General features: G+C 29.6%; 1 protein-coding gene across 1 annotated transcript; it reads right to left on the bottom strand.

The window, feature by feature from the left end:
• Positions 1 to 6,919: 6,919 nt before the first annotated feature.
• Positions 6,920 to 7,930, bottom strand: LOC101259437 (cytosolic sulfotransferase 12-like). Its single transcript, XM_004238972.5, has one exon. The coding sequence runs from the start codon at positions 7,928 to 7,930 to the stop codon at positions 6,920 to 6,922; it is 1,011 nt and encodes a 336-aa protein (XP_004239020.1).
• Between the last annotated feature and the right edge of the window lie 5,983 nt (positions 7,931 to 13,913).

Below are 13,913 nucleotides of genomic sequence, written 5' to 3'. Positions count from 1 at the left end.
AATAGGGCTTTGCCAGTTCCTTCCACCTTTGCAACAACGGAGTTTGCCATAAATAATTTTTCATCTGTAAGTGCTGGAGTATATGATGAAAATAATTCTTTGTTGGCACAAACATGACATGAGGCACCAGAATCTATCCACCATTCTCTTGAATTTCCAACCAAGTTACATTCTGAAAGCATTGCACATAGATCATCCATTTCTCCTTTGGATTCAGCCAAGTTTGCTTGATCCTTCTTTTTCTTGTCCTTCTTAGGATCCCGGCATTCATTAGCCCTATGACCATGTTTACCACAATTAAAGCAGTTTCCATTGAATTTCTTCTTAGGAGGATTGCTTTTTGGACCAAATGATTTCTTTCTTTTCTTTAATTTTGTGGAATCTTCTTCAACAAAATTTACTCCAGATATTGTTGAATTACCACGTGACCTCTTTTCTGCAGCCTTATTATCCTCTTCGATTCTCAACCTTACTATGAGATCTTCAATAGTCATCTCCTTGTGTTTGTGTTTCAAGTAGTTTTTAAAGTCCTTCCACAATGGAGGTAACTTTTCAATAATTGCAGCCACTTGAAAAGCATCATTCACAATTAATCCTTCAGCAAGGAGATCATGGATTATGACCTGCAATTCTTGAACTTGGGTGACGACAGTCTTACTGTCTATCATCTTAAAGTCCAGAAATTTTGCCACAATGAATTTCTTCATTCCGGCATCTTCTGTTTTGTACTTCTTTTCTAAAGCATCCCAGAGTTCTTTTGAGGTTTTTGCATTGCTGTACACATTGTACAAATCATCTTGCAGACCACTCAAAATATAATTTTTACACAAAAAATCTGAGTGTGTCCATGCTTCTGTTACCAAGAATCGTTCATCAGCCGGAGTTTCATCTGACATAACAGGAACATTCTCATTGATGAACTTCTGCAGACTCAACGTAGTGAGATAGAAGAATATCTTTTGCTGCCATCTCTTAAAGTCGACTCCAGAAAACTTTGCAGGTTTCTCAGCCGGTGCTAAGGCAGCATTTGAACGATTATGTGCAACCGTTGTTGTTGCAGCACTTACTGTTCCAACATTTGTTTGACTTGAATTAGTCATTTTTTTCTGTCACAAATGGCAGATAAATTAAGTATTTAAAATACTAACAGTAAAGAACAAATCTTTACACAAACTGTTTCTGATTTAACGATAAAGTTTTTATGTTCTTTTAATCGTTAATCGAATGAATTTTAAAAATTCAAGCAGAGTAGAAAACCATAAAGGTTTTAATCTCCAGAAACCTCAAATACAGAAACTGTTAAATTTCTTAAGATTGTTATAAAATTGTTATTCTTACAATAACTTGTATTTATGAAGTTAATGAACAGAAACAGAAACAGAAACAAGATGAAGCAGAAAAAATTTAAAATAGAAGAATTAATCCGAGTCCACAGAAACTACTGTGTGTCCTTAAGAAATTTAATCCCCTCACTGTACCCAAGGTTATGGATTAATTTCTCCTAAGATAAAACAGATTAAACCTGTTAAAGAAATAGCGGTACCTCAAACTTCTTTAACTTCAACGAACTTAAGAACAACAACAAGTCACACAGACTCAGTCGATCGACACTTTGATTTTATTTGAGAGAAAAATAAATGTAGAGAAAGAAATTTTTTTTCAGTGATTAAAAAATCAAAAATTGACTTCCTTTTATAGCCATTTTCAGCAAGGAACATGTCTGATCAGTGAAATCTGTTCAGACCATTTTATCCAGAAAGTTGTGTCTTTGGAAAAAATAACAACTTTTCAAAAAATTGTGTCTGTTAGGAAAATAACTACTTTTTGGAAAGTAACGACTTTTCAAAAAGTAATGACTTTTCGGAAAGAGTAACAACTTTTCGGAATGTTACCGTTACCTGCAAATTTATAAGAAATGACTTTTCATTTGCACTTTGCAAATGACTTTTCATTTTCTCTCCAAAGTAGTTCCCTCACTTTTGATATTTGCTCTTTTCTTTTCCCATTCACACTTGCTAAAACCCAACAGTTTTGTCTTTTCATTATCATATCTTGCGTTGTACTCTTAGTAGCTCTTGTACCTGTTTAGAGTAGATCCCTGGAGTGTTCATGTAACATCTCGCAACTTGAAATAGTTAGGAAGAAGCTAAGCACGTGAAATAGTCATTTTTGGAAATAATGAAAATATGAAAATTCATTTAGATTACGAAAAATTAAGTTTCTGGTCAATTACAAATGTCTATAACTTCTTCAAGATGAGTTAGGAGCACTTCCAAATTTTGGTAGAAAATACCTTTGAATAATCTTTACAACGCCTTTGAGTTTACGCGATTTCGAGTTCGTATGAGTAAGTTATGCCCATTGGAAGTTGGATGTTCAATAAGGAAAGTCCGATCCGAATTTTTAAAGGGCATTATGGTCTTTTCACCACCCAATTAATAATTTTTGTTTTTGGTAATTAATTTGGGGTCTAAACTAATAGGATTCAATTTAATCTTTTGGAACTTAGTTAGGGTTTTTGAAGAAGAGAAAAAAAAGAGGAGAAAATAGGAGAAAGAGTCTGAATCGTTAAGATCTTCAAGAAACGCTTGTAGATTTCAACAATCAGTAATCCCTACAAGTATGTGAGTTCTTCATAGAGTTGGATTCATTCACCCCCGTGCCAATCACGTTTATTTCAGCGAAATTTGTTTTAGAAATTTGAAAGTTGATGAATCTTAAATGTCGTTCTTATAATTGATCTTCGTTCTTGAGTCAGGTTGAGATTGAGGAGTTTCTTATGGTTTAAATACTATTTTTTTGAGTTGTTTGAATTAGATTCGTGTGGATATATAGTGGGTATCTTAATATAAAGAGAACTTGAGAATAGTAGTAGAATTTAGGTTGGAAAAAGAAGATAAAAAAATCAGGCAAATTTGGTGTCGCATGCTGCGTTGCGGACCCACCCCACAGTTTTGAAAAAAATCATTTCGCGTCGTGGAGTAGTCACGGATTGTGCTACCTGAAAAAGTATTTTCGCGATCAAAATTTAGATACACCTCCGCATCGCGGAGCAACTTTTTAGTGATTTCTTGATCGTTTCTCCTGGTTAACTATCTAAAATTATTGCAAAACATCATGAGATTTTTCCTATCACAAATCATGATCCTTGAATCCATAAATACAATTCAAGGTAAGTAAAGAGTCAAGTCAAAAGAAGTTAAGAGTTAAGTCGAGAGAAGTTCATAAAGTTTTCAATTTTTTTTTATAAATGTTTTAACTTTGTTTTAAGACTTAACTTTTGAGTTGACTAAAGAGTAAAGATTGAAGTCTTTTCAAAAGAGTATATCGGGACTATGTATTCTCAAATAGTAAATGTTTTTACATTTAAACAAGAAAGAAAATTGAGATTTCCAAAAGAGCCTTTGAGCTAGTTTTCAGTAAAGAGTACATGTTTTCACATTTAAACAAGAAAGAAAACTGAGATTTTCAAAAGAGCATTTGGGCTAGTTTTCAGTAAAGAGTAATGCTTTCACAATTTGTAAGAGAGGAAACTGACTTTCAAGATAGGGTTTGAGCTAAATTTTGAATAATTATCTCAAATCACAGAAAGAAGTTATTTTAAACATTAAGAACTAGTATATTTTGGGAGTAGTATTGAGCACTGATATGGGGTTCAGATAACTCCGAGCCGCCATAAACCATTTATCCACCGTTGGTAGAAAAGATCATACTTTTAGATGATTCCTTTAGTGTTTTTTAGGATAGACTAGTGGATCTACTTAGTAGTTTATGTTCTATACCCTCGGCAAGGTATAGGACGACTCTGATAGTGTGAGACAAAACATTGTATCATCACAATAGCTCTTAAGTGGCAGTTGTCGATTAGAGAAACTACTATAGAAATAATTGTATTCTTATATACACTATTTATTTGTATTTTTACATACATTTCAGAGTTTTTATATATCTTTGCATACATAAAAAAGTTGACATCATGTTTTAAACAATTTTTTTTATATTGCATTTGATTTTAAAAAAAAAATATATATTGAAATGAGTTCAGTTAGGTTAGTTCTTCAGATTCTTTTCAAGCATATGTTATATTTAGCATTTCCACTCGCATACTCTTACATTTATTGTATTGATACTAGTTCGCCTGCATCATCTTATGATGCAAATACATATAACCAGGATCAACATCCAGCTCTTTGTTAATCAAGTGGAGCACTCATAGTCAGTTGGTGAGCCTCTTTGCTTTCCAGAGGATCTTGTTGGTTATGTTTTATTCTATTGCTTGCTTGTTTCAGTTGTTACGATGATCGGGGATCTTCCCGACATCCCACACAGTTAGAGGCTTCATCGACAGAGTTAGTTGATGTTTAATTTATATGTCTTTACTTTTCTTTTCAGTTAAATTGAGACTTGAGTTGCCACTTTGACAGTGAATGTTATTATAATACTTTCTAGGTTATATTTTGAGCAGTACGGTTTACTTTTTTTAAAAGTATTTATCTTAAATGAGTCTTTCGCTAAATAAGTAAGCCAGGTCAAGGCTTCATTTGGAGCCAACAATGGTTCTCGAGTGCCAGCCACGTCCAGGATATAGGTCGAAGCGTGATATTTTTTAATTACTTTACCAGTCTTAATTCAAAATTCTTAATGTTTTACTTATAAATCTTGAAAATCTCTTTAGTCTCAGTTTATTTTAAATTTTCGCATGTTTTTAACTATTGGGTTACGAGGTTTCCCTTACTTAAGTGTTAGGGTAGATGCCCCTATAACCGGGTGAATTGGTCGTGACATTAACCACGAGGGTCATTTCACTTCGTCCTTCATTTCTAGTTTTATCTCTCCAACAAGTATGCTCATGCATCCATCTCATTTTCGCTAATCCTCCATTTCATCCATATCACTCTACTCCAATACCATGTATAACATCATCATTGATCTTCATATTTTCTTTGACCAAAATACTTGAAATTTTGCTTATTTGAGAATGAGTTGTATATTAATAATCATCTCCACATTTGTCTCGTCAGTTACTTCACTAAACTTATCTTCTAAGAACTTCGCTTTTGTCCTACTCATCTTCAACTATCGAATCCTAGGTACTATCTTTAAACCTCCAGTCTATCATTAATATTTTTCTATATATCTTCAATTAATACTTCATCATCTACAAATAGTAGACCATGACAATTTCCTTTACATATGATTGCCCTTATTTTATTATCAGTAAATTTGACTGCGCTTCATGCAGTGCGATGACTCATTTTGATTAATTCATTATTAATTTAAAATTTGATTCACTACTATAGTTATTATAAATTATAACATTGCTTGTTTTGAAAATTCTTTAAATGATATATTAAAGTGTGGCTTGCTATAATATTAAAACTCTATTTTCGTAGGAGAAAGAATAAAACTGTTAGGTTAATAAATGAGTCAAAGAAATTAAAATACTTGTGATTTATGAATGATACTGATTTATCCATCAAGATTTCATAAGTTAAAACTTTTTTGAAAATTCTTAACAACGCACTTTCAAAGTTTGTTATAATTCTCTCTCAAATAGTAAAGTTAGATTATGATTTTAAAAAACTAGGCAAACCATAGAGATAAAGTGAATCATTAAAATAAAATAATTAAGAAAAATAAATAAAAAGATTAATAAAATTATCGGGCAAAGAAAAGTTCCACATCATCTTCTTTTGCCTATTTTTAATTATATATAAATTATTTTGAGATGAAAGAGATATCCATATTTTCTAAAAGTATTTCATTTGTTACGGAAGCATGTACAAAATCATCCAAAAAAATCAATATGAAATTAACATAATTATTCCTAAAATTAACTTGCAACAAATTAATTAAAATATAGTAACAAAATACAGCTATTGTTTAAGTATTCTTCAAGTCTTATTTCAATTACACTATAACTACACACAAACTTGCTACAATTTAATTTTAAAAAGAGTTACACATTTGATACATAACTAATAATAACGTATTCTTCAAGCTTGTAAGAATTATCAAAATCCAATAAGAAATTAACACAATTATTTCTAAAATTTATAATAGAACATTTACCTCATAAAGATTAAAATTACTACATTTAAATCTACATTATAACTATGTACAAACTTGCAATAAAATAATTAAATAAATATATTTGATTTATAGGTAACTGAATATTTTTCGAACTTGAATTGTACATATACTTCTCATAAGAAAGGCCATAAGCCATTCTTCTTTATTTCCTAATAACAAAAATTTTGCACAAGAATGATATATTGATAATGGTGGCAAAAAAAAAAAAAAAGAGAAAAAATCACCCTTCTATAGATATTTAAGAAAACTCATTCTGATCAATTTTGTAAATTCTTGAGCATTCAATTTTTTATTTGACATTTATAGCCATAATTGTTGGACTTAAAATCAAAATAAATAAATAAAAACCAAGCTCATTTTCAGTACTACTATAGTAGGAGGGATTTGGTGTGAAATATTTATTTAAAAAATTACTTGTTCATGACACAATAAATAAAATATTAATTTATTATTACCTCCGTTCCATTTTATATGTCATTTTTTAAATTTCAATAGTCAAACAAGTTTATCTTTGACAGTAATTTTTCATACATTTTTTAAACATTTTGAGTTATCAATTATTGTGACTCATAATACTTTTTACGTAGTTTACAAATATATAAATTTCATTTCAAAAAAAATTGAAAATTTCATACACAAATTTCTAATCAAACTTAAACTATTTGACTTTCAAAATATAAAATATGTCATTGTACGTATTAATTTTCTAACAGGTGAACTTTTAAAACAGATTAATCTCAATAAAACTACTCCCAATATTGATTTTCAAAATAAATAATTGCATTCAATTAACATATGGCATTGCATTTAACATATCAATGCCTAATCAAATATACACAAACTTCAATCCAGATCCATGAAATTTTTGTTCAATGATATGATTGAGTCGATCATTCATCTCAACAGTAAAATAATTCTTCCAATCTCCAACTTCTCCTCGACGAAAGAAATTTTTATTTGCCATTCCAGCCGACATGTTCCCATTTACATTCACCTCCAAATTCCTCAAATTTCCAAAGCTACACATTCTTAATATTTCATCCACAACCCTACAATCTTCTTCCTCTATGGAAAATGGACAGTCCAAGAATTCAGCCAAGCGTTTAAGTTGAATTTTAGGTTGCTTTTTAATTTCTTCATACATCAAGAAAAGTACTTTATCAGAATTTTCTATACTTTCTTTCCAATAACCCAACACATGATCCCAAAATGGTCCATAAAGACCCACGCCCTTACAAAAATGATCAAACATTTCTTCAATAGAATTGGTATCTCTATGACTATCAAGTCTTAAGTTATTTGTAAACTGCCACATAGAAATAAAAGTGTCCCTTGGATTTCTACATAAGTAAACAAGTTTGGTTCTTGAGTTTTGAACTGATTTTGGCAATGAAGCAAAGGGAACATGAGTTGCTATGAGTGTAGGTGAAGTGAACAAGGAAAAATCAGGAACTTGACCATCAACATATAGATCTTGTTCTAATAATGGAACAAGATCATGAGGGTTCTTGACAAGTAACGGATGATTTTTTTCAAAAACAGGATATTTTTTTCGATTCACTAAAGAAAATAAAAGTGCTTTTAACCAAGTGGTTCCTGATTTTGGAGCCGTAACGAGAATGATATCATTATCTTGAGCTTGATATTGTCGTTGACATGCAATCACCCCTTGGATAAGTCTTGGTAATGCCCAAAAGCCTTGATAATTATACACATAAGATCCAACCCATCCTCTTTCTTTTGGTAGGGTAGAAAGCAATTTCTTACAATCTTCACTTACATCATCTTCTTGTAAATATTTATGAGGAGTTGGTGAAGAGGTTTGAGATTTTGTCATGATTTTTGAGGATTGTGTGTTTCCTTTTTTGTTTTTATAATGAAGGCTTACTCATGAGGGTGTATTTATATATAGAGAGAGGGGACTTTCATTGCATACAATAAAAGTTCTTTTATACTATCAGTGAATTTGAATCAATAATAATAATTTTTTTTTGTTTTCATAATCAATAATAATATATAGGTTAATCAATATAAATTAAGACTAATAAATTTTCATACTCACATATAAAATCACATGTCAATTTAGTCAAATAAAACGTTAAATAAGAAAATATTGCTCACCAATACACACAAACGTCATATATGAGTTGGTGCCATGGGTTAAAATTAATTGGATTTTTCAATACGCCAAAGTCATCCGCGGCCCCTTAAAGTTGTCTTCATTATTCATTTAGACACCTCAACCAGACTTAATACCTATTAGACACTTTAATATTAACAAATGTGTGTCTATTGAACACAAAATGATAATCAACATAAAAGACATTATTGATGTAACTCACACGCAGTACTTTGATAAAGTTACCAATAAAATTGTCACACGTGGTCAATAACTCAATCTAACCTTAAGAAATGAATTTTTAATTTTGAAAGATAAAAATAATTTCCAGCCCTAATTAATCTAATCCTACCTACTGAAACCCTTGTCGTTCTTCTTCTCGCCACTCATCGCTCTCGATTGTTCCGGCGGACCATCTTTTTTTCTTTTCTTTTTATTACTCCTACAATTTGTGTGCATAGCAAAGTAATTTTTGAAATGCTTGTGAAAAATAAATCGACATGAATCTTTTTGAAATTATCAGCGAAGAGAAATCTAAAATATTCAAATTAATTCTATGGAATTTATGATATCGTTTTTCACAATAAACTTATTAGTTTACATTTTAATTTGACTGATAATGTCTGTTTAGAATGCCAAAAATAGAGATGGACGGAGGGCAACAAACTTTTTTATCAATTAGTATATATATATATGAAAAGAAATGAAATAACAAAGAAAAAGAAATGCAGAAAGTTTGGGCGAACAAGATTATGGCTGGAAGTGGAGTCAATTTCTTTAAAGAAATGCAGAAAGGTTAGGGAAGAAGAGTTTGACCGGAAGTGGAGTCAATTTCTTTTCTTTATAAAAAAATTAATTTTAAACAATTTTTTTTAGTAATTTTAACGTCAAGTGTTTGATAAAACAAAAAAAGTACAATTTTTTTTAAAATAAATAAAACTAAAATGTTATTTGAATCTATTCACGCGCCTAATAATAAGTGAGGTACACTTATTTTGCCAAATCAGCGTTTTGTGTTTAATAGGCACATGTCTTGAACAATTTAGGTGTTTAATAGGTATAAGTCCTAGTTCAGGTGTCTAAGTAAATTATGTGGACAACTTTAAGGGGCCGCAGATGACTTAAACCTTTTCAAAAATATTAAGATACTTTAAGTCATTCTTCAAAATACACTATTTAAAAAGAATTTAACATTATTTAAAAAAGTGTTAGGTGATTGTAGTCCCTTTAATTATATGATTCGATGTGTGTTACGTATAATTGGATTAATGTGAGTTAGGTGTTGGATTAATATTGCTTCACTCTAGATAGATTTTAAGACAAAATTTTCACTAAGAAACTTAATCAAAATTAGAAAAGTAATTGACACACATAAAAATAAAAAAAAATAAAAATATGATAAAATATAAATTAATTTTTTTACTTAAGATTTTTTTCTTAATCATGGAGGTTAACTATCACATAATCACATCTAAAGTAAATAAAAAAAATTAACGATGTTTAATTAAGTCTAATCCTCTAAGTAAATTCAATTCAATTTCAAAAAGGATAACTCATGAAATAAAGATGATTCAAAATTAATATGTAAAGAGATAATATATAGTTCATTTCCTTTAATAATTACTAACGTGAGACATTTGACAAGATAATAGAAAGATTCTTTGTTTGATAAAATAACAATGTGACCTACAAACAAAATTTGAATAATTGAGGGGAAAGCTACAAATTTGTAGTAAGATTCCAAGATTTGGTTTTGTGGTCATGGATGATTGGGGAGCTATTTTCATATATTAAGCTTGTCCTTCTTTGTTCTCTTGTTATTTTAAGCATGTTTTTTTTTTTGGAAATTAAATGTTTTCGAATGTGATATCACTTGTTAGAATCGAAATAATTAGATGGAATGAGGAAACTTAGCAAAACAAATTTTGAAAGATTATGAGTAAGAAAACAAATGTGAAATACATCAAAAAACATAAAAATTTAACGTGGTTCGGTCAATATACCTACGTCCACAAAGGAGATGAGCGATCTAATATACAAATATGAGAGTACAAATATAGAGACAAATAAACTAATTCACTCAGAATATATGGGAGGTTTACACAAGTGATAACATATAAAATAACTGTCTAACACTATCCTACTATGACACTATACACCTAGGGGCGAACTTAGAGTTTGCAAAGGGGGTTCATCCGAATCCCCTCGTTAAAAAATTAAGTTGTATATTTAAGGTATTTTTAACAATTTTTTATGTTTATATATTGATTTTGAACCTCATGAATATAAGATTAGAGATTGACTTACTGATTAAGAAATTCGAACCTCAAATCTTAAGTACTACTTTTTTTTCCCAAAAGTCCTTTATAAAAATTCTGAATCCGCCACCGCATACATCGACCGTTTTATTCAGGGCATGAATGTTGTGATTGCTTCGCTAGATATGAAACGCATTATTGCAACTTGTGACACTATACTACTATGACTTTATGGAAAAAAATATTTGTAATATTCAACATTATAACATTTATGTTACATAAAATATTGTTTGAATACTCATTTTACTTGTCTATTTTAGATAAATTTATTACTCATTTTTTTCCAATACTACTCAGATTAAATTAAATTTTCCAAGCTTATTTGTAAATATTTCTCATGTTAGATAATATGGACCAAGCATAAAATAACAAGAGAAAAAAAAAGAAAAAACTAGCTCCCAAATCATCCATGGCCACAAAACCAAATCTTGGAATTTTGCTACAAATTTTTTAGCTTTCCACTCAATTATTCAAATTTTGTAGTATATATTCTTATTTTCTCAAATGGGAATCTTTTTTTTTATCTTGTCAAGTGTCCCACGTAACTTAAAGGAAATTAACTAGAGTATATATTATCTCATTACGTATTAATTTTGAATAATTTATATTTCATGAGTTATTTTTTTGAAATTGAATTAAATTTGATTCAAGCTAGTCCATTTTCAATTGCCTTATTTTGATACTTCAATGTTAATTATTTTTAAAATTTTAAAAAATTAGTTAAATTGACTTTTAAAAAATATAACATAACAAATAAAAATAGACAAATAGAATTATGCTAATTTTACGCGTGTTACACACACATGAAAACAAATGAGCTTTCATAATTTTTGATGACTTTTTATGTCGTAAATACCAGTTTTAAAAATTGAATTAGAATATTATAATACTACATACTTCTATTTGTTTGGATATGCCCCACTCATTTTCTCAATGGCTATTTCCTTTGTGACCTTTCTAATACTTCAGGGGTTATTTTATACTTTTCCCTGCATCACAATGGGGTGGGTTATTGCGTGTGATTTAATTAGTAACGGGGGATAGATTAATTTATAAATTATATTAATAAATTAAATTATAATAATAGTTGAGTATCATGTATTAAAAAAATTATTTAAATAGTTTAAATATATAATCGTTAAATAAGTGGTTAATTTTGAATTCAAAGATGGATGAGAAGGGTATTTTGAAGTCAATAGGTGGATGAAAAGGGTATTTTGAAGTCAATAAGTGGATGAAAGATATTGTACCATTTTTAATACTTCAAGAATCTCTCTTTTTAAAAGCAAAAATATAGAGGTTTTCATTTATTATACATATTTTGTTTTTTTGCAAATTTCATAGAATTAAAAGCCAATTATATTATAATCTTTTAAAATTCTAAAGTTTTCTTAAATTTGGCAAAATTCGCATATATATCAAAATATTTTAATATATTGTGTTTCAATTTTAAATGCATTATTCAACGTCCCAGCTATACATTGCATCTCAGTTTCAGATACAACACTTAACATTATTGTATTTTAATCTTTGACGAGATACTTATAACCACATAAAAAACATGGCAACATCAAGTTGTAACGTTATTATATGAAGTTAATCTTTCTTAAATCACGTATCGAGTTTGTTAGCTCAGAAATTAGAATATATATTTATATATATAGGTGCTTATTTACTAGCTGCTGTTGGAGGAAAAATAATCATGAATGGTTATGGGATATTCCAAATTTCCTGTAAATTGATTTGAATGATGTTAGATGTTTTGGTGTTATTATTATAAGTTAATTAATAGTGCTTACTTTTAACTCACAGTTAAAAATAAAGATTTTTCTTATTACGAATGAGTGAAAAATTTATGTCATGGAACTTATATTTTTCATTTATTTTTTACTGAATCATGAATCAGTTTACTAGAAAAACACATGGTAGAAAATCAATTATCATCGAAATAGTTAAAAACAAATTTTCATTTTCTATTTTTTGTATTACAACGTCTCGCTCACGCTGCAAAAATTGTCCTATAAATTGTCGAGATATAGAACGCCTCAACTAAGTGGATCTACTAGTCTATGCCAAAAAGAATCAAGGAATCATCTAAAATATATGACCTGTTGTACCCACAATGACTACATGGTTTACGGAGACTAAAAAACCTAGCTTGAAATCTCTCTTGAAAATCGATGTTTCCTTTTCTGTTTAAATGTGAAAACATTTTAACTCTTGAAAATACTTTGTTCTCATATATTTTTTTGAAGAAATGAACTTTGCTCTTACTCTTACTGAACTCAATGCTTAAGACTTAAAACAAGTTTAAAGAATTTGTAAGACTTTTTAAAATGACTTGAAGATTCTACCTTGAATTTGAATCATGAATTATGAATTCCAGGTTATGATTAGTGATTGTGAAAGATTTCGTGACATTTAAGAATGTGTTTTAGATAGTTTAACATGAGAAATGATTAAGAAATCACTGTCTAAGAGCAAGTCCGCGATGCAAATATGTATTTAAATATTTTATCGCGAAATTAATTTAGAAACAGAGGATTCCGCGTCCTCTACACAAAGCAGAGGTGGTTTTTGTGCACTAGAAAACAAGCCCGTGACACGGACTTGTGTGTCAAAACCTGCCCGACTTTTTCCTTCTTCGTTATCCAACTTCAATTCGCCTAAATTCGATTATTTTTCTTAATTTCTCTTTAGATTCAAATACCCAATATCTCCAGTTGGGTAAAATCACTTTTATTTACTTTAGTGAATCGAAAGAAATGTCCTATTTTTAAACAAGATCACACTTTACTCGTTAAGAACCCACATGATCTTGTTCCATTTTTGGAACTCAAACTCTATATTGATGGTCAAGTCCCTGATTTTTCGTCATTCACTTCACCTAGACTCTTGGCAACTCATATGTCCTTTGGTTCATTGCCAAAATCTATCCAAGATTCAAGAGAAATCAAACTTGTTTATTTATGTAGGAATCCTAGGGACGTTTTTATTTCTATGTGACATTTTACAAACAATTTAAAACCTGATCAAATTAACATCAAGTCCATTGAAGAATGTTTTGATCTTTTTAGCAAGAGGGTGAACTCTTATGGTCCGTTTTGAATCACGTGTTGGACTATTGGAAAGAACGCATAGAAAAACTTAACAACAAAGTATTAAAGAAGGTGTTACTTGAATAATAGGGTATAATTGTAATTAGTAAACAAGTTAGTTAGGAGTTAGTTAATTTGTTAGTCTATTCTCTTATATGTATATATATGTAGATAGGAAGGGAGAGAAAGAGGGAATTCTGTTTTCTTCTTAATTCAGTTTTAGTCTTCAATCTGAAAGGCTTCTAGATTACTGTTAATATACTACTTCTTCTTCTTCATACTCTC

The sequence above is a fragment of the Solanum lycopersicum genome, chromosome 5 (genome assembly GCF_036512215.1).
Source record: "Solanum lycopersicum chromosome 5, SLM_r2.1".
NCBI lineage: Eukaryota > Viridiplantae > Streptophyta > Magnoliopsida > Solanales > Solanaceae > Solanum > Solanum lycopersicum.
Note: the sequence above shows the minus strand (reverse complement) of the source record. Positions and strands in the feature narration are given on the sequence as shown.

Coding starts and splice junctions, on each gene's coding strand:
- LOC101259437 (XM_004238972.5), bottom strand. CDS start 7,930: ATGACAAAATCTCAAACCTCTTCACCAACTCCTCATAAATATTTACAA.